Source organism: Equus caballus, chromosome 10 (genome assembly GCF_041296265.1).
Source record: "Equus caballus isolate H_3958 breed thoroughbred chromosome 10, TB-T2T, whole genome shotgun sequence".
Classification (NCBI taxonomy): Eukaryota; Metazoa; Chordata; class Mammalia; order Perissodactyla; family Equidae; genus Equus; species Equus caballus.
Genome location: NC_091693.1, coordinates 20258628 through 20277538, shown reverse-complemented (window position 1 = coordinate 20277538; position 18911 = coordinate 20258628). Strand labels below are relative to the sequence as shown.

General features: G+C 56.6%; 1 protein-coding gene across 11 annotated transcripts in view; it reads right to left on the bottom strand.

The window, feature by feature from the left end:
- MYH14 (myosin heavy chain 14) overlaps window positions 1-18911 on the bottom strand; it is a 101292-nt gene that overhangs the window by 64693 nt on the left and 17688 nt on the right. For 7 of the 11 annotated variants that reach the window (XM_070224755.1, XM_070224760.1, XM_070224757.1 and 4 more), the window contains 9 exons: window positions 16995-17393; window positions 12004-12160; window positions 8715-8742; window positions 8496-8598; window positions 7803-7826; window positions 5964-6056; window positions 5425-5488; window positions 3191-3289; window positions 2146-2286 (listed from right to left, as the gene is read on the bottom strand). In XM_070224755.1, coding sequence (XP_070080856.1) covers window positions 2146-2286; window positions 3191-3289; window positions 5425-5488; window positions 5964-6056; window positions 7803-7826; window positions 8496-8598; window positions 8715-8742; window positions 12004-12160; window positions 16995-17393 — 1108 coding nt within the window. The remainder of the gene's footprint in view (window positions 1-2145; window positions 2287-3190; window positions 3290-5424; window positions 5489-5963; window positions 6057-7802; window positions 7827-8495; window positions 8599-8714; window positions 8743-12003; window positions 12161-16994; window positions 17394-18911) is intronic. The other 4 variants (XM_070224754.1, XM_070224759.1, XM_070224758.1 and 1 more) reach the window with 1 other exon arrangement.

The window sequence follows — 18911 nt, the reverse complement described above, 5'->3', positions numbered from 1 at the left end:
TCTCAAATATTTCTGGAAGGCGACGCCAGAAGCTTAACAGGGGAAATGAGGGCTCGGGGAGGGGGCTGGGAGGTTTGCATCCGCTTGCGACCTTCGGCCACATTCCGATGCTGTCACTCCTCGCGGACGTTGTTTCAACATTTTCCTCTCGGAATGGCAGACATCGGAACAGCGGCCTGGGCCGGGAGGGTCACTCGAGGTGACCCATGTCAGGAGGCCAGGCGGGACCGGAGGGGCCGGCATCTCCACGCGCCTGCCAGCTGCCCAGGGCACAGAGCGGAGGCTCGAGTTACACAACCGAGGTTGGCCGACCCGGCGGGGGGAGGCCGGGGACCCCGTGTCAACGCACCGAGCGGGCCGGCGAGGTGGCAGCCAAGGGGGCAGCGGGTCGCAGCCGTCCCGACTCAGCCCCAGAGCCATCGAGAGCTCCCGGGCGCCCTCAGCACCAGGGACCCGGCGAGCCCGGCCCGCCCAGCCTGCAAACCAGGTCTTTTCTCTGCAAAATGGGTAAAAAGAATCATATTCATGCAAAACGTGAAATGTCAGGAAGCCACCAAAAAGGTGAGGGTCCACTGACGTGTCCTTGTCATGGGCCGAATCGTGGCCCCCACCCCCCCACCCGCCCAAAATGATCCCTTGAAGTCCTAACCCCCAGGACCCCTCAGAATGTGACCTCATTTGGGTGTCGGGTCATTGCAGATGTAATTATTTAAGTTCGGATGGGGTCGTACTGGTGTAGGGTGGCCCTGAGGCAATATGACGGGAGTCCTTATAAAAAGGGGGAATTTGGGGCCAGCCCGGTGGCCGAGTGGTTAAGTTTGTGCACTCTGCTTTGGCAGCCTGGGGTTTGCAGGTTCAGATCCTGAGCGTGGACCTAGCACTGCTCATCAAGCCACGCTGTGGCAGCATCCCACATAAAATAGAGGAAGATCGGCACAGACGTTAGCTCAGGGACAATCTTCCTCAAGCAAAAAGAGGAAGATTGGCAACAGATGTTAGCTCAGGGCCAATCTTCCTCAGCCAAAAAAAAGGGAGGGGGGAGGAATTTGCACAGAGATGCACCCACGGGGAGCACGCCATGTGAAGATGAAAACAGAGATGGGGCGATGCTCCCACAAGCCAAGGAACGCCAAAGATCGCCAGGAAACCACCGGCAGCTATGGCGGTGGGGGGAACAGACTCTCCCAGGAGGAACCAACCCCGCCGACACCTCGAGCCCCAACTTGTGGCCTCCAGAACGGGGAGCCCATCCGAGTCTGCCATTGAAGGCAGTGGGTCTGGGGTGCTCAGATACGGCAGCCCCAGCACAGAAATACACTCCCGCAACTGAGCCATCGTCAGAACACGCTGTTTGATGGAAAAGGTGGGGCGCAAAGCCGAGAACACGGGGAGGATTGCACCCCACGGCCGTCTAGCCCCGACCAAGCAGGGCAGACCCGGGGTCAAGGGCAGGGTCTTCCCCGCACCCTCACCTCAGCCTCCTCCCGGCCTCCAGTCCATCCTCCACGTGGCCCAGAGATGTCCCTCCCCTCCTCCCAGCTCTCCCAGGGCTCCCCAGTGCCCCCAGGACAAAGTCTCAGCCCCTGAGACTGGCGTTTGAGGCCCCGCCTGCCTCTGCAGTTCCATCTCTATCTCCTCACTCCCCTGGGTCACTCACACTAGACCGAACGCCGTCAAGAAGTTTCAATTCCTCCAACATGCCACACGTTTCCTGCCTCAGGGCCTTTGCACAGGCTGTTCCCCCTGCCTAGAACACTCTTCCCAATAGCACCAGCGCTCACTCCCTCAGCTCCTCCATCAAACATCACCGTCTCAGGGGACCCTTCCTGATCCCCTTTTTAAAGCTGCTCCCCCCTCCCTCCTCCATTCCCTCTTTTGTTTTGTTTTTTTTTTCCTCCCCGGCACTCATTGCCTCCTCATAGACCACAGAATTCCTGATTTATCCGGATCGCGGTTCTTGTTTAGCCAGTCTCCCCAAGGCAGGGACGTCTGTCAGGCTCATCCCCTGCCATGGCTCCACCGCCCGCACACAGTAAGTGCTCAATAAATGCGTGAGCAGATAAACCGAGGAACGAAGGGCCAGTTCCCCCACCCGCCCGGGCGGTGCCACCGCTGCCCCTCCCAGGGGGCTCGGGGGTCACTCACAGGTGATTTCCTCGTGGGTGAATCCCAGGACCCGCAGGGACTCCAGCGTCTCCTGGAAGAGCTCCCGCTCCTGGCCGGGGGAGGAGGACGGCCCATTGGTCAGGAAGCGGTAGTGGGAACACGGCTCCAGGAGGAGGTCGGCTGCAGGGGCAAGGGGCGGAGGCCGAGGTCAAGGGCGAGCTATCATGGGGCCAGACTCAGGTCACGGCCTCGTCGACGGCCACCCCAGGACAAGTCACTTCGCCACTGGGGCCCTCGGTCTCTTCTTCTGTCAAATCGTGAGGATAGTCTCCTCATGGGTTTGGTGGGAAGGGCCGGGTGGGCAGGGACTCGGTGCTCAGCACGCTCAAGGCCTCTCGTCTCCCCTCCTTCCATCGAGATTCTCGAGTCACGGAGAGGCCCGGGGCGGGCAAAAGCAGCAGGGTCATGGGGGCCCGAGTGAGCAGAAGCCAGGGGACAGCAGGGGCCAGCGGCAGAGGGCACGTGGGCTCGGAAGCCACCAGGAGCGAGAGTCTGGGGGAGGCGGGCCAGGAGGCAGAAGGAGCGGGAACGAGAGGCAGCCGCAGGGCCATCCGTGGACAGAGGGCAGGGGGCACGTGGAGCGGGTGACAGGAGGGACCTCAGGCAGGAACCGGGGGCCGCAGGAGACGGAGGGAAGCGGGACTGCGAGGCGCCAGGTGCCAAGAAGCCACAGGGACCAGGACCACCGGGACCCCCGAGGCCGCGGGAGCCGAGGCAAAGCTGGAGCGGAGGCCGAGCACCCCCGGGGCAAGTGGGAGCCCTGGAGTTGGAAGAGAAGCGAGCGCGGAGCCGCCTGGCCACGCAGCCGGTGTGAGCGGGATGCAGGAAACCGGGATTCTCTGTTTGGCAAGAGTCACAAGGTGGTGGGAATCAGGAACAGTGGGATCCAGGAGGCGACAGACTCCACCACCCAGCAGAAGCCTGACATGAAGCAGGTGCTGGGTAAAGATTAGTGCCTCCCACGGCCTCCTTTGCAGGGGCCCAGAGAAGCCCACCCACTCCCCTCAAGCAGCACAGCACTGACCCTTGAGCTGTTCCCCGGCGCCTCCCAGCAGCTGGTAGAAGATGTGGAAGCTGCACTCGTCCTTGGCCTGGCGGATGGCCCGCGACTTCTCCAGCAGGTCTGGGTGGAGGCGAGTCAAGGTGCTACAGGGCAGGGAGGGGACCCCACCCGGCCCCCTGGACCCCGGCCGGCCCCCTGCTGCCCCATGAGGCAGTGGCGTTGTTCACGGCCTTGACACTAACTGGACAAGTGGCCCTGGGCATGTCACTTAAGCACTTGTGCCTCAGTTTCCTCATCTGTTCAATGGGCTGATAATAACACCCATCAGTGAGTTGCTGGCGGAGGAGAGGAGTTACTACGTGTCAAACACCCAGAGTGGCACCTGGGGCGTCGTTAACCACAGGTAAGGGCATCTCCTCCATTGTCACCCTCAGCCCCTCCCTTTGAGGAAAGTCGGTGGCGAGTTTACACACTGAAAAGCAGCAAGGCACCTTAGAGTCAAATAAAACGCATGACAACTCGTCTACCCCTCCACGCCCCACCCTCATGGACCACCAGGCACGTATTTTGGCTTTTTTTTTTTTTTTTTTTGGTGAGGAAGATTGGCCCTGAGCTAACATTGGTTGCCAATCTTCCTCTTTTTTACCCCCAAAGCCCCAGCACATGGCTGTATATCCTAGTTGTAGGTCATTCTATTCCTCTATTTCCTCCATGCGGGATGCCACTACAGCATGGCTTGATGAGCAGTGTCACGTTGGCACCCAGGATCCAAACCCTGGGCTGCTGAAGTGGAGCGTGCAAACTTAACCAGTCGGCCGTGGAGCCGGCCCCCAAGTACGTATTTTGCATGACAGTCGTCACGCAGATCAGCCAAGATCGGCCACAAACCGAGGTCCGAGGACGGGAAGTCCTGGGTCACCAACCTGCTCGAGTGACATGGGGAGGACCCAGGGAGAGGGTCCCACAGGCAGGGTGGGTTGGGGGAAGCACACGACCTGTGCCACCCAGGGTGGCGACAGCCCCGAGCCTCGGTTTCCCCTCCTGTTCAAGGGGATAGGAACAGCACGTGCCTGGCCGGGTCACAGAGGGGAGGAGGGGAGACAAGGCAGGGAGGCGTCTCCGGACGCAGCTGATTGGCCCGGGGGTGGCACCTGCCCCGTGAGCATCAGCCCACAGGCTGGTCACAGGCCCTGAGGCAGAGACAGCTGGGCCAGCGAGCTGGCCCGGGTCGGGGGGCAGCCTCGGCTGCCGTGCGGACGGGAGAAAGTCGGCACGGCCAGCAGGCTGAGAAGACGATGCAAAGATAAAAAGAGGCTGCAGGGGCCCGGCCCGGGGGCACAGCAGTTAAGTTCGCACATTCCACTTCGGTGGCCCGGGGTTCACCCGTTCGGATCCTGGGTATGGACATGGCACTGCTTGGCACGCCATGCTGTGGTAGGCGTCCCACATGTAAAGTAGAGGAAGATGGGCATGGATGTTAGCTCAGGACCAGTCTTCCTCAACAAAAAGAGGAGGCTTGACAGCAGATGTTAGCTCAGGGCTAATCTTCTTCAGGAAAAAAAAAGAAAAGAAAAGAGGCTGCAGGAAGCTCGGGTTTGGAGGAGGCAGGATGGATTGGGGCAGGAAGAGCCGTGAGGTCTCAAAACCGTGGAAGCAGGAGCTCGATGTGGGGGAGCAACGGGCGGCAGGAACTGTGGGCAGCAGGAGCGGGTGGCTCCAGGAGACTAGAGGTCGTGCGCCCGAGGAAGCAGTGGGACCCCAGTTCCTCGTCCCCAAAGGCCTCAGACCCAAACCCTCCCCACACGCCGCTTCCAACCTCCCCCTAGATCTCGGAGGGCAGTGAGTTTATCAGACGCCCCCGGAAGTGGGACGTGGCTCACTCTCCATGGCGCTAACATCACACGAGTGGTTGTTAATCCGCGACATTCACAGTGAGGGGACATCGCTCATCTACGTCGGTCATTCGTTTCTAATAACAGCAGCTCGACCTCCAGTGCTTACGACGTGGCGGGTGCCGAGCTGAGCACTGGACTCCCATTGTCCTCCAACCGTCCTAGGTCCAACCACCGGGCCAAGGTTCCACAATCCTTCCCCGTCTGCAGAGAGGGAAGCTGAGGCAGTGTCTGAGCAGCAGGGAGCCAGGTCGCCCTGCGTGTGTGGACTCCTATTTCCCATAAGCAGTGAGATGCCAATGGCCACCTGCTTCCCCGTCACCCCTCGCTGCCCCTCAGGACCCTCCAAGGCATAAAGGATACAGGTCTCGATGTTGGCGCCCACGATGTACCCGGCGACGTCGAAGTTGATGCGGATGAACTTGCCCTGGAGGGAGGTGGGGTTTCAGCTGAGGGGGAAGAGCACCCCCACCCCCATCCCTCCCAGGGCCAGGCCTGCCCTCCACTCTCCTTGTCCGCCTGAACCCCCCCAGGCAAAAGGTCCCAGAGGGCTCCCTGGGGAACCCAAGGGCCAGGCTCCTAGGACTCCTTTCCTCAGGACGCTGGTCCCAGCCCCTCCTCCCTCAGACCCAGGGGTCCAGCCCCAGCCCCTCCTCCCTCAGACCCAGGGGTCCAGCCCCAGCCCCTCCTCCCTCAGACCCAGGAGTCCAGCCCCAGCCCCTCCTCCCTCAGACCCAGGAGTCCAGCCCCAGCCCCTCCTCCCTCAGACCCAGGGGTCCAGGCCCCCAGCCCCTCCTCCCTCAGACCCAGGAGTCCAGGCCCCCAGCCCCTCCTCCCTCAGCAGGTCCACACATCTTGCCCTCACCCCCTCTGCCCCCCCACCCCGTGTCGCTGTCACTCACGAATCGGGAGGAGTTGTCGTTCTTCACGGTCTTGGCGTTGCCGAAGGCCTCCAGGACAGGGTTGGCCTGGAGAAGCTGCCGCTCCAGCTCACCCTGGGGGTGGGAGACGGCACATCAGTGAGACGGGGCGGGGCTGGCCTGGCTCAGGGGCCTGTGTTGCAGCTGACTGAGTGTCTGTGTGTGAGGAGTCTTTGTGTGTCTGCGTGTGTGCCCTCTTCCCCACATTCACATCCGGGTCTTGCCCTTCAGTCTATTGTGAAGGGAACAAGGAAACATCTCTAAGATACATTGTTGAGTGCAAACAAAACAAAACGAAAAAGACGAGTTGCAGAACAATACCCACAAAGGGATCCCATTAATAAAAAATAAATCAAGAAAAAAACACCACAAAACGAGACTCCCATTTCTACAGGTATATGTACATGTTCGTAAACATTTGGAGAAAGTCTACAAGGATACACACCAAACTGTCAACAGTGTAAGCCATTCCAAGAAAGGGGGACTGAAAGGAGGAAAGAAGAATTTCACTTTTTCTGATTTTTTTGTTGATATTACAGTGACTACACACTTATGTATTACTTGTGGAATTTTAATTAAGGAAAAAAATCTATATTTTCTATGTAAAGTGTTTCAAACTGCCTGGCACACAGTGGGCGCTCAAGAAATGCTGGTTTCCTTCCTCAACCAGGCTGATCCGCGAGTAGGGATCTTACTCCGAACTTCCCTACAGCCACGCTGGCGGCCGAACCAGGCACATGGTAGGTGCTCAATAAATGTCAGCCCATGTGTCTTCTGTCACGCTACATCTTGCATATGTTACAACGAAACAATCTCAGCTAAGCAAATGGCTTTGTCAAGTGAACAAACGTATGCAAAGAAGGGCGTGTGGCTTGGCACATAGGAGACCTCGATACATTTGTTTATGTTCCTAGCTAAGCCGTCCACTCATTGAAAAACTGTGCAGTGAGTGGCTACTATGTGCCAGAGATTGTCCTCGGTGTTAGAAAGCAGCAGCCAATAGGACAGACAGGATCGGGCTCTCGTGGCGCTCATAGGCTGGAAGGCGAGCGTCTGAGGGACCGGTTCCTACCACCCCCCTCATTGCACCCCGTGAAGCAGCAAGAATGAGAAGGCTTTTACTCTGAGCAGAGACGGATGGAGATCTGCCTTTCTCGTTAACAGGAGGCGGTCAATGAACGCCCTCTCTTCCCCAACCAAGCCAGGAGCCCCAAAAGCGTGTAATTCAGTTGCTCACATCATCCATTCAGCGAATCCGTCTTTATCCCTCAACGCCCAGCAAGGAGCCCAACGCATCATGGGTCCTCAGTGAGCAGGAATCCCCTTTCGAGCCAGGCTCCCAAGGGCGCCCACGATTTCTTTAAATTCCCCGTACGCCGGCAGAGACTAGCCTGAGCTGGGTGTACCCAGTAGGCCTGCAACAAATGGCTGTGTGGGTCTCCGGGTTGTGTGAATTCCTGGTGTCTGTGCGCCCCGTCTACGCACACTGAGCAGATCAGCAATAAACAGTCTCTGGGTTGTTTCTTATTGGTATCTGGGCCCACAGAGTCTGCACTCACACAGTAGGGCTGACAGAAACAGCAGTGTGCAGCTGCACACGCACAGTAGGACTGCAGCAAATGGCAGCATGGGCCCTGGTTGCACGCATTAGGACTGCCATACACAGCAGTGGGGGCCCCATGTGCACACAGTAGGGTGGCATTAAATGACAGGGCGGGGCCCCGCAGGCACATAGTAGGTGCCTCAGGCCCTGTCTGCCAGGAAGACCGTGGGATGGGGTGACCCAGGCGGCATGCTTTGAGGTGATTCCCAGCTACTCACATAAGACACGGAGCTGACGGAGGCCTGAGGAAGTCACGGGACACGAGACATGGACCAGGACACAGCACATGGAACGTGGACAGACACACAGGTGAACCGGCGGGCTCAGTGGGGGCGGGGCACGGGGAGATGCGAGGGGCTGGGGCAACTGGGCGGGTGGAGCGGGGTGGCCTGGTGGGACCACATCGCGCAGGTTTGAACCCACTCGAGCCCTTTCTGGGGGTGTGACCTCTGACTACCCACTCCCCCTGCCACACATTCAGTTTCTCATCTTTAAGGCGGGAAACAACACCAACCTCGCTAGAGTGTCAGGTGCATGTGAGCCGAGGGCCTGGCCCTATATAAACGCTCACTTAGAAAGCAAACCTGCGCACCGCAGGTACCCAAACCAGGCCCGGCACATAGTGGGTGCTCAGGAATGGAAGCACCCACTATGTGCCAGGCAGGGTTCCCAGGGCCAACAAGACCAAGAACTGGCCCTCGCGTTTCTGCGTCCGCCCTGCCTCTGCTCCCAGCGCTATGTCAGGCGTGTAGTAGGTGCACAGGTGGCATGGGCAGCCAGGAGAAGGCCCCCAACTGTGGCCCTCCATGGGAGGTTGGGGGCTAGGGGATTCTGGGGGGAAGCAGAGCCAGAGCTGGAGGGGACAGTGCTGGTGGCAGCGTCCACAGCACGTCCCGGGGCAGGTCACTCACCGGAACGCCTGGCTCCTTCCTGCCCTTGGGGGACGAGGCCACGTGGGCCAGGTACTGGATGACCTTCTTGGTGTTTTCCGTCTTCCCGGCCCCAGACTCCCCACTGTGGGGGGACAACGGGAAGCAAAAGGGGTGCCAGGTAAGCCCCACCCATTCCAAGCAGAGCCACGCCCAGCCGGCACCCCCGCCTCCTCCAGGAAGTCCCTCTGGATTACTCACGTGCAGAGAATAGACTGATCCTCACGATCTGTAGGGAACAGAGGGGGACGTGTCACCTGGGAGGGTTTCTCCAGCAGGACCCTGGCCCCTTACGCTGGCTGCCCACTTTTCAAAGTCATTCCCAAGAGGTAAAGAAAAGCTTGCTTTTTTTTTTTTTAAAGGTATGCTTTTATTTATTTTTGGTGAGGAAGATTGGCCCTGAGCTAACATCTGTTGCCAATCTTCCTCTTTTTTCTTTTTTTCTCCCCAAAGCCCCAGCACACAGCTGTATATCCTGGTTGTAAGTCCTTCTAGTTCTATGTGGGACGCTGCCTCAGCATGGCTTGATGAGCAGTGCCATGTCCACACCCAGGGTCCGAACCGGTGAATCCCAGGCTGCTGAAGCAGAGCACGTGAACTCAACCACTCGGCCACGGGGCCAGCCCCCAAGCTTGAGTTTTGATGTGTGACCCTCCCGGATTCTAATACTCCACTCGGACTCAGCCTCATGCCTGCTGTGTGGCCCTGGGAAAGCAGCTGTGCCTCTCTGAGCTTCCGTTTCCTCACCTGTCAAATGGAGACAATAAACTCCAACTAAACAGAATGGAGTTCATTCAACCAACTTCCACGTGAGCCCCCGCTGGGTGCCCCCTGGGGCTGGGTGCCCTCAAAGACACAAGAGCGAGATCCTGGCCCCAGGGTCTCAGCCTCAGACATAAAACAGGCCACAAGGCGGTAGTGAGGTGACTGGTGGCCCGTTGGTGGGTCATGTGCCCAACTCGAGGGCAGAGAGCACAGCTCGGTCCCCGCCACCTCCCCCTGCGCTCGCCCTGGGCCAGACACAACCCTTCAACAAATGCACACTGACCGACTATTAAGTGCCAGGCGCCAAGGACCGTGGGCGCTGCAAGGTCCCCTCCCTCATGGAGCGTCTGAGGGACAAAAAGCTTATAAACCAGGGGGCCGGTCCGGTGGTGTAGCAGTTAAGTTCGGCACTCCGCTTTCGCGGCCCGGGTTCACGGGTTTGGATCCTGGGGGCGGGCCTGTACAGTGCTCATCAAGCCAATACAAAATAGAGGAAGATGGGCACGGATGTTAGCTCAGGGCCAATCTTCCTCACCAAAAAAAAAAAAGACACACACTAAACGGAAGATGATCTGACAGTTGGCAACACCTAGAGACATTGTTGATAGTCACCATCGGGGCAGGGGTCCTACCAGCGTCCAGTGGTAGAGCCCAGGGATGCTGCTCAACCTCCCACAATGCACAGGATGGCCCCCACGACAAAGAGTCATCCAGCCCCAAATGTCCACAGAGCCAGGATTGAGAAACCCTGGTGTCAAGTAACAAGAAGGGACTGAGGGGAGGAGTGGAAGGCCAGGAGGGCTTCTCAGAAGAGGCGGCGTTTCAGTTCAGCCCTAACGCACCAGTTCCAGGCAGAGGCACAGCCAGTGCAAAGGCCCTGCGGTGGGACGGAGTTGGAGATGTTGGAGAAAGGAGGCCAGGGAGGCCGGGGGAGGGAGCTGGAGAGGGCAGATGGGTTCGGAGGTCATAATTAAAGGGATGGATGGTGGTTAAGCGGGGCGGGGGCCCCTGGGTGGTTTTAAGTCGGAGAGAGAGGGTACATTCAACAGGATGTCAGAGTTAGCAGCCTGGTTTGGCAGCCAGACGGATGTAGGTTCAAGGTCTTGCTGTGTGACCTCGGGCCAGTCTCTGAGGTGCTCTGTGCCTCAGTTTCCCCATCTGAAAAATGAGGCTCGAAATAGCCCCTACCTCGCAGGGCTATAGTCAGAAGTCAGACAGAATGTTCAAAAGGTTTTCATATCCTAGCGAGTGTATAATTTGGTTTTGTGGGCTGCTTTGCATCCGGGGCTGAGCCCTGGGGTCCAGGATCTCGCTCGTGTCTTTGAATCTCACACACGCAGCACGAGGCGGCACATAGTAGGCGCTCAAATTGAAGTTTGTTGAATGAATGTGCTCAGTTGAGGTTTATCGTCTCCATTTGATGATGAGGTGAGGAAACAGAAGCTCAGAAAGGGACAGCTGCTTTCCCAGGGCCACACAGAATGCAAGAGGCTGAGTCGGCACGGGCTGTTAGAACCCAGGGGGGCCACGTCAAAACTTGCTCATCCGGCCCAGGGGGAGGACAGGATACACAGTGTTACCTACAGGGAGGCAGCGCTCAGGGGCCCTGGGTTCTAAACCCACCTCTGCCACCCACCCACCAGTGGGCAGCAACTGGACTGCTCTGTGCCTCAGTTTCCCCATCTGGAAACCAGGAATAATGGGCACACCCACTTCACAGGGTTGCTGCAGGGTTAAATGTGTTAATCAGTGAAAAGTGCCTGGCGCTCCCCCGACGTTATTGTACGGTTACTCCTGAGACGTAACAACGAGTCTATAATCACGGCTGATGGGCCGGCCCAGGGCCCAGCGGTTACGTTCTCGCCCTCCACTTTGGCAGCCCAGGGTTCACTGGTTCAGATCCTGGGTACAGACCTAGCACCACTCATCAAGCCATGCTGAGGCGGCGGCCCACATAGAAGAACTAGAACAACCTACAACTAGGATATACAACTATGCACTGGGGCTTTGGGGAGAAAAAAAAAGGAAGATTGGCAACAGATGTTAGCTCAGGGCCAATCTTCCTCACCAAAAAAAAAGAAAGAAAAAGAAATATAGCATCCGTTAAATGACCTAAGTATAATATGTACAACATAAATACACTGCGGCACACTATTATACATCATAGGATAGGAAGATAAAAACTTTAAAATATTTAATATGTATTTTAATATATACAAAATATTTATTAAACTAGATGACATGGAATAAATATATACTGAGTGCATTACGTGTATCACTTGTGAATTATGTCATTTTGCTAGGACCGATCAACCTTGTCATGGGGTGAAGGGCAGCCCTCTTGATGGACATCCTTGTGCAGTGTACAACCTGCCCAGCCGTACCCAGCAACCCCATACTGTGTATCTTTTAAAGGGCTACCATTCCCCCCCGACAATGGAGATCATATCAACAACATTACTATCTGTAGAGAAATTTCTGCAGAATCCTGGCACCAACTGGCTCCTAATGATACTTGAGAGAAGGGTGGACACTGAGATAGAAAGAAATGGGCCCGTCTGACAGGCCTGAGTCCCACCCACCCGGCCCTCCATTCGTGTCCCCTCCTGTCCCCCGAGAGAAGCCTCACAGAGTCCAAACTCCTTGACGTGGCATCAATCCTGGCCCCCAGTCCGGCCCCCATGGAAGGGCGCCCCCGCCCCAGCAGCCCCAGCCCCACACTCACCCTGGAGCATGCTTCGGTAGGCCCCCTCGGTCACCGCGTACACGTGCGGTGGCACTTCGTGCCGCTTCTTGCCCCGGTACATCTCCACGATGGCCTCCGTGTAGATGGGGAGCTGCTTGTATGGATTGATGACCACACAGAAAAGGCCGGAGTACGTCTGCAGCGGGCAAGAAGGGAGAGCGCCTGAGCTGCCCACCTGTGGCCCAGAGGGCAGCACGGGACTGCCATGTCCGGCTGGGCAGGTTGCACACTGCCCAAGGACATCTATCAAAGGGGTTGCCATTCACACCGTGACAATGTAGATTTGATCGTTTATTACAGATATTTTAAGGCTGACAGTGGGGACAAAAAATCTTTCCAAATTGCACGAAGGTGCTGCAAGGAGAGGGTTCACCCTGACCACGTGCAAGCTTATGCGTTCCAGCAAAATAATGGACAAAGACTGGAAATGGCCTAGAGGCGTGTTCCTGCGATGGGTGCCCACTCGGGTCTCAGGGCACAGACGCGGGACCCCGTCCTAAACGTCATCAGGTGAAAAGAGAGCAGGAGAGGGCTGTCGTGGTGGAAGGGTTGGAAATAGACATTTTTGTGTATTTGTTTGAACACGCACAGAAAATCCCCAGAAAGGTGCTCGCAGTATCGGCAGTGACAGGAACATGTCTGTGTTTCTACCGATGACAGACTCGCGGGTCCTGCCTCCCCCGCCGTCGCTGAGGGGACCCTTGGATGGCGGGAGAGGCCACGTTTCAGGTTCCAGGTGCGTGGACATCAAGACGTCCCTTATTTTTTTTTTTTGCATCCAAGTTCACGAACTCCCCGAATTGGTCCACACCCCACCCCCACCCCGTGGGGCCTAGGTTCGGGCCCCTGTAACTAAACTGTGACCTGTGCCAGCTCACGGGGCACAGCAGGTGGACGAGACATGCTCAGGACACGGAAAGGCAGTGAGACAGCTAGAGAGCTGGCGGGTCAACTAGTTAAACCAACCCAGAGAGCTAACTCTCTAAGCCAGCCGGAATCAGCCAGCTCAACTAGCCAGAGAGTCAGCTGCTTAGGGGCTTAGGAAGTTAACTAGTAAACCAGTTAGCTCTCAGCCAGCTAGTCAGCTATTTAGCTCGTTAGCTGGTTAGCTGGTTACTTGTTGTCTAGGAGCTGGAGCGCTGAGCTCCCAGACAGCACAGCCGGGCGTGGCCACCGCCGCAGCCGCTGGCTCCCAGGGGCCAACCTTTTAAGGCGGCCAGGCGGGTGGGTGGGTGGGTGGGTGGCCCGGAGCAGAACAACCGGTTTGCGGGGTACCCGCCCTCCCCTCCTGGAACAGCCGCTCCCGGGAGCTCCAGGCTCTGTGAGGGCGGGCGGGGCGGCCAGGCCACATTCCCCGGGCAGGTACCTCATGGCTGCTGGCGCCCGGGCCCCGCTGCTGGCGGAGGAACCCCCTCCCCACGCCAGCCCCCTCCTCCTGCCACACCTGTCACCAGGGCGACACCCGGGATGGCAACCTGAGCCGGCTGCCAAGGCCCGGGGACAAAGGGCAGAGGCTCGTGCACCCAGAGAGGGTCAGGGACACCCCGAGTCTCCGGGACACGGCTGGGGGAACCCAAGGGAGGGTCTGGGGGGGCCGCCCCAGCCCTCGGGTCCCCCCGGGTCCACCTCCCGCCTCCACCTCTCCTCAGCCCAGCGACTGTCCCCACAGTCTCGGTTTCCTCCTTGGGAAACCGGAACGACACTCCCCACCTCGTTACCCAGGCCGCGGGGATTAAGGGAGATAATGAATAAAACCCAGCCAGCCCAAGGCGGGGCCCGTAAATGCATCCCAAGGTCCCGAGACTCTCGTAACCCGCCCCCACCCGGGCCCTAAGAGCTCCCCAGACTTCGAAGCCACGTCATCCTGGGTTTCGAGCTTGCAAGGGACTCACCCTCTCCCAGCCTCAGTTTCCAGCCCTGGAAAATGGGGCTTTAAACGCCCACCATCCAGGAGCAGAGGGGATCCTGAGTGCCCCCATGGGTCCCTTCCTGCCCCAAGCATCTCAGCGAGGGGACCAAGACCCTGCACGACCCAAGGCCGAAGAGCCTATAAGAGGCAGAAACTGGGTTTCCGAAGCCCCAGATGACCGCTTTCCACTGGCAACACGGTCTTCCTCATCACCAGTTGGCCGGTCAACAAACATTCATGAAGCAAAGGCCAGAAGACAAGCAGGGTGCAGCTGGAGTCGCGCCTCCAACGTCTTCGAGCTGGGCGGGTCGAGCAAGTGTCTTAAGCTTTTTGGGTCTTATTTTCTCATCAAACGGGCACAGGAACACGGCTTCCATGCAGGGCTGCTGGGGACCAGCCCCAAGTCTGTGTTGCAAGCACAGGGCTCAGCAGGGGCCCCGGGCCACTGTGCACGCTAATATGCCAGCTGTTTACTGCCGGGCCGGGGGCTTCTCCCCTCTACGCAGCAGGAAGAGGCCGCGAGATTCCCCACCTCACTGCCTGACCGGGAGCAAGAGGCCGACAGGATCACATCGGAGAGAAGTCTAGAACAGCGCCCGACGGAGAACGCAGGCACTCACCAAGTGCTACTGATCATGATGAAAGTCCAATTCGCCTCCCGTCTGGACTTCCGGAATCTTCCGTCTCACTTCCGTTTCTCAGGCCCCCATTCTCTGGCTCCTGGGCCCTGGCCTTGCCTAAGGCCTCACCGTTTTTTCCCCCTGAACTTTCCCAATAATCTTTCCAGGGCCAGGGATGGGATGTGGGGTCTGGAGTCAGACGGCCTGGGTTCAAATCCTGGCTGAGCTGGCTCCAACTGTGGGGCTTAGTCCAAGTCCTGGGCCCACTCTGAGGCTCAGTTTCCCCACCAGCAGGATGGGGATGAGAGTAGATACCTTACAAGGTGTGAAAATTCAGAGTGTTTATTAAAAGGCAAAAGGCGGGGGCTGGCCCTGTGGCCTAGTGGTTAAGTTTGGCATGCTCTGCTTTGGCGGCCCAGGTTCTCGGGTTCAGATCCCAAGCATTGACCTACACCACTGATCAGCCACACTGTGGCAGCATCCCATATACAAAATAGAGGAAGACTGGCACAGATGTTAGCTCAGGGCCAATCTTCCTCAGCAAAAAAAAAAAGGCAAAAGGTGCTTAACATTTTGGATGTCCCTCTGATCTCTCTGCTTTTGGTGAGATCCGGGGGAGTGGCTTGGGCAGAGGCCTCTTTCTCAAGGCTTGCAAAGGCAAGTGACCAATCAGAGGGGCCAGCACAGCCCAGAGAAGGTGCCAACCCCATCCAGGGTCAGACAGCCCTCGACTCGTATCCCACATCCACCACCCCCAGCTGAGGGTCCCTGAGCCAGCCACTGGCCCTCTCAGAGCCTTGGTCTCCTCCTTCCCAAAAAGGAGTCAGAATTCATAAAAATATCCTAATCTTGTGCTTGGTGACCCTCAACAGGGTGGATATTGCGGCAAATTTATTTTTTGCTAGATCTCATCATTTATTTAAGGATTCTCTCATTACCCTCCTTAAAGTTTTGTCTTTTCAAAAAAATATAAAACCAGCATTTTTCCTTTTACCTATGTGTTTTATGATTTTCCCTGTGGGACCACAAGGCTGTGAGACCCCAGCCCTCTAAGCTGGTGTCTGGAGCGTGACTCTGCGGCCAGCTGCCCGGGTTCACAGCCCAGCACGACTCCTTCACGCCTGTGTGATGTGGGACCCAAGTCACTTAACATTCCTGGGCATCAGGTGATGATAACAGGCCCCGGCTATTCTAAGTGCTTAATAAATATTTGACAGCCACCATTATTATTATTTTTCATTATTAGTGTCGACATTCCTTGCCGATCTCTCTAATCCTGTTGGCTCTTAACAACGCTTTGCCTGCCCATGAGAACCACCCGGGAAGCTTATTAAAAATACCAACGCCCACGTCACACACCCAGAGAGCCTGATTTAAATGGGCTGGGGTGCGGCTCAGGTCTTGGTATTTTTGAAAAATTCCCTGAGTGATTCTAACAGGAAGGCAGGGTTAAGAACTGCTGCCTTACATCATCTGTTTGCTGTAAAAATTAAATAACATGAGAGACATTAAATGCTTAACAGAGATTAGACGACCATAGTCAACCTCACCATCGTCAATCCTGTCTTAATCTTAAGAGGCACCACAGCAAAAGGGTGGAGCCTGGAGCCACACTACCCGGGTGGGCCTTGTCCAACTGGGTGAGCTTGGTCAAGGAACTTGAACTTTCTGTGCCTCAGTTTCTCTATCTGTGCAACGGGGACAAAAGGCTTTATAATTGTGAAAATGTATGGAGACAATATATTTTAAAGTGCCTAGTACATGTTTAATTAATGTTAGGTTTTTTTTTTCCTGGTGAGGAAAATTGGCCCTGAGCTCACATCTGTGCCAATCTTCCTCTATTTTATGTGGGACGCCGCCACAGCATGGCTTGAGGAATGGTGCTAGGTCCACCCGGGGGGAATCTGAATCTGTGACCCCCAGGCTGTGGAAGCAGAGCGTGCGAACTTAACCACTAAGCCAGCGGGCCGGCCCCAATTAATATTAGTTTTTATTGCTCCTAAATCTCTGGGCCTCAGTTTCCTTTTAGATAGAATGGGATGCTAACAGACTCTACGTCGAGTAAGGTGAGAAGAAATGAATTAATAGATGGGAGTTATTTAGCACCATGCCTGGAACGCAGTTTTTCACCGTCAGTGGTTCTCATTAATTATCATTACAGACGCACAGCCCTTTCTCAAAACCCTCCGGATGCGTTCTAGGTGAGAATTCAGAATTTTTTACACTTTAGGGAAATAATAGAACAGGACACCCCCAATGGGGTCTCAGGGCACGCCTGATGATCCAGTAATTTCTATTTGGCAACTAAGTGTAGGAACAGTCACCCGACGTGGGCTCAAGATGCTCAGCAGCCTCGCGATAACTCAAGGCGGGGTGCTGACCCCCCACTCCCCCAGCCACCCTACCCCGGGCCACCCCTCCCGGGGGCGGGGGCCACTCACATAGATGAGGCCGGAGTAGTAGCGCTCGCGAAGGTTGTGCAGCACCGAGGCCTCGTTGAGGCACGTGAGCTCGGCCATGTCCTCGGCCTTGCTGAACTTGGGGGGGTTCATGCGCTGGATCTGGTCCCGGGGCAGCCGCAGCCGCCGGCCGCTCTCCGCCAGCTCCACCTCCGCCTCCTCCTCGCCCTCATCGCGCAGCGCCGCGGCCTCGAACCCGTGCAGCTCCGAGGGCACCCACACCAGGCGGCGCGCCGTCCACTCCACCTGCGGGGCCGCGCCAGGGCCCCCCACGCTGGACGCGCGGGGCGCGAACAGGTAAGGCTGCGCCGCCTCGGGCACCGGGCCCGGCTGGGGGGGCGCCTTCCGCCCGGCCACCGACACGGTCACTGCTGCCATGGTCTGCAGGGGGGAGAGGAGGGGGGAGGTCAGGGGGGCGCCATCCCACCCGAACCCCCCCCCCCAAGGTGGTCCCCACGGCCTTTCTCCACCAATGGGTCCGCAGACCTCTCCATCCATTCCTTCATCCATCCATCCATCCATTTAATAATTCCTTAACGAGCCAGGCTGTGCGTCGGGCGCTGCTCAAGGCATTGGCCACACAGCAAAGAACACGCCAGAAAAAAGACAAAAGACCCTCGCTTTACATTCTAGACCTGCGCATTATCCAGTGCAGGAGCCACCAACCACCCCATGTGGCTCCCGGGCCCTTGAAATGTGGCAAGTGCCACCAAGGAACTGAAATTTTCATTGTCTTCAATTTTTTTTTTTTATTTCTTGAGGAAGATTAGCCCTGAGCTAACTATGGCCACCAATCCTCCTCTTTTTGCTGAGGAAGACTGGCCCTGAGCTCACATCCGTGCCCATGTTCCTCTACTTTATAGGTGGGACACCTACCACAGCATGGCTTTTGCCAAGCGGTGCCACGTCCACACCCAGGATCCGAACCAGGAAACCCCGGGCCATTGTCTTCAATTTTAATTAAATTTAAATAGCAATAGCCCCACGTGGCTCCTGGGCCCCTGAAATGGGAGCATCCAAACCGAAATGGGGTTCTAAGTATGAGATGCACACCAGACCTCAAAGAGTGAGGACAATAAAAGGTTCCTCCGTATTTTTTATATTTGATGACCTATGGCAACGATAATATTTTGGATCTATTGGGTTAAATAAAATATATCATTAAGATTAATGTCACAGGGTCCTTTTTACTTTTTAAAAATCTTTAGTGCGCCCCTAGAAAACCTTCAATTACACATTTGGCTTGCATTCTGTTTCTATTAGACAGCTCTGCTCTAATCCCAGGAGACAGATAAAAAGATACATAAGTAAATTATATAGTCTGTTAACTGGTGATAAATGCCAAGGAGAAAAGGAAACCAGGGAACAGAGGGTATGAGGGTTGAGGAGTGTTGAAGTCTTAATTGGGGTGGCCAGTGAAGGCCTCTCTGATATGGCATGTGAATAAGGACCTGAGGGACATGAAGGGAGCGAGCCATGGGAATGTGAGGAGAGAACGCATTCCAGGCTGGGAGAAGAGCCAGTGCAAAGGCCCTGGGGCAGAGTGTGCTTATATGTCTGTGACATTGACAGGCCAGTGTGTGTGCTTGTATGTCTGTGACATTGAGAGGCCAGTGTGGCTGGAGCCAAGTGATGGAAGGGGAGAGAGGGGTAGGTGAGGTAAGACTTGGGACAAAGGGGGCCAGACTGGGTCATGATGAGACCTGATCTCTTAGATGTGAGTCTTGGAGGATGTCAATCTGACTTCTGTCACTCAGGTTTCCTGCCCACCTCTGGCCTCCCCGACGCCTGCAGAACAGACTCGAATCTCATCTCTCAGTTAATAGCGCCTTCCTACCCCGCAACATGGGTCCCTTTCTCCCTATAATGGGGAGACCGGCCTCATTCATTCATTCACTC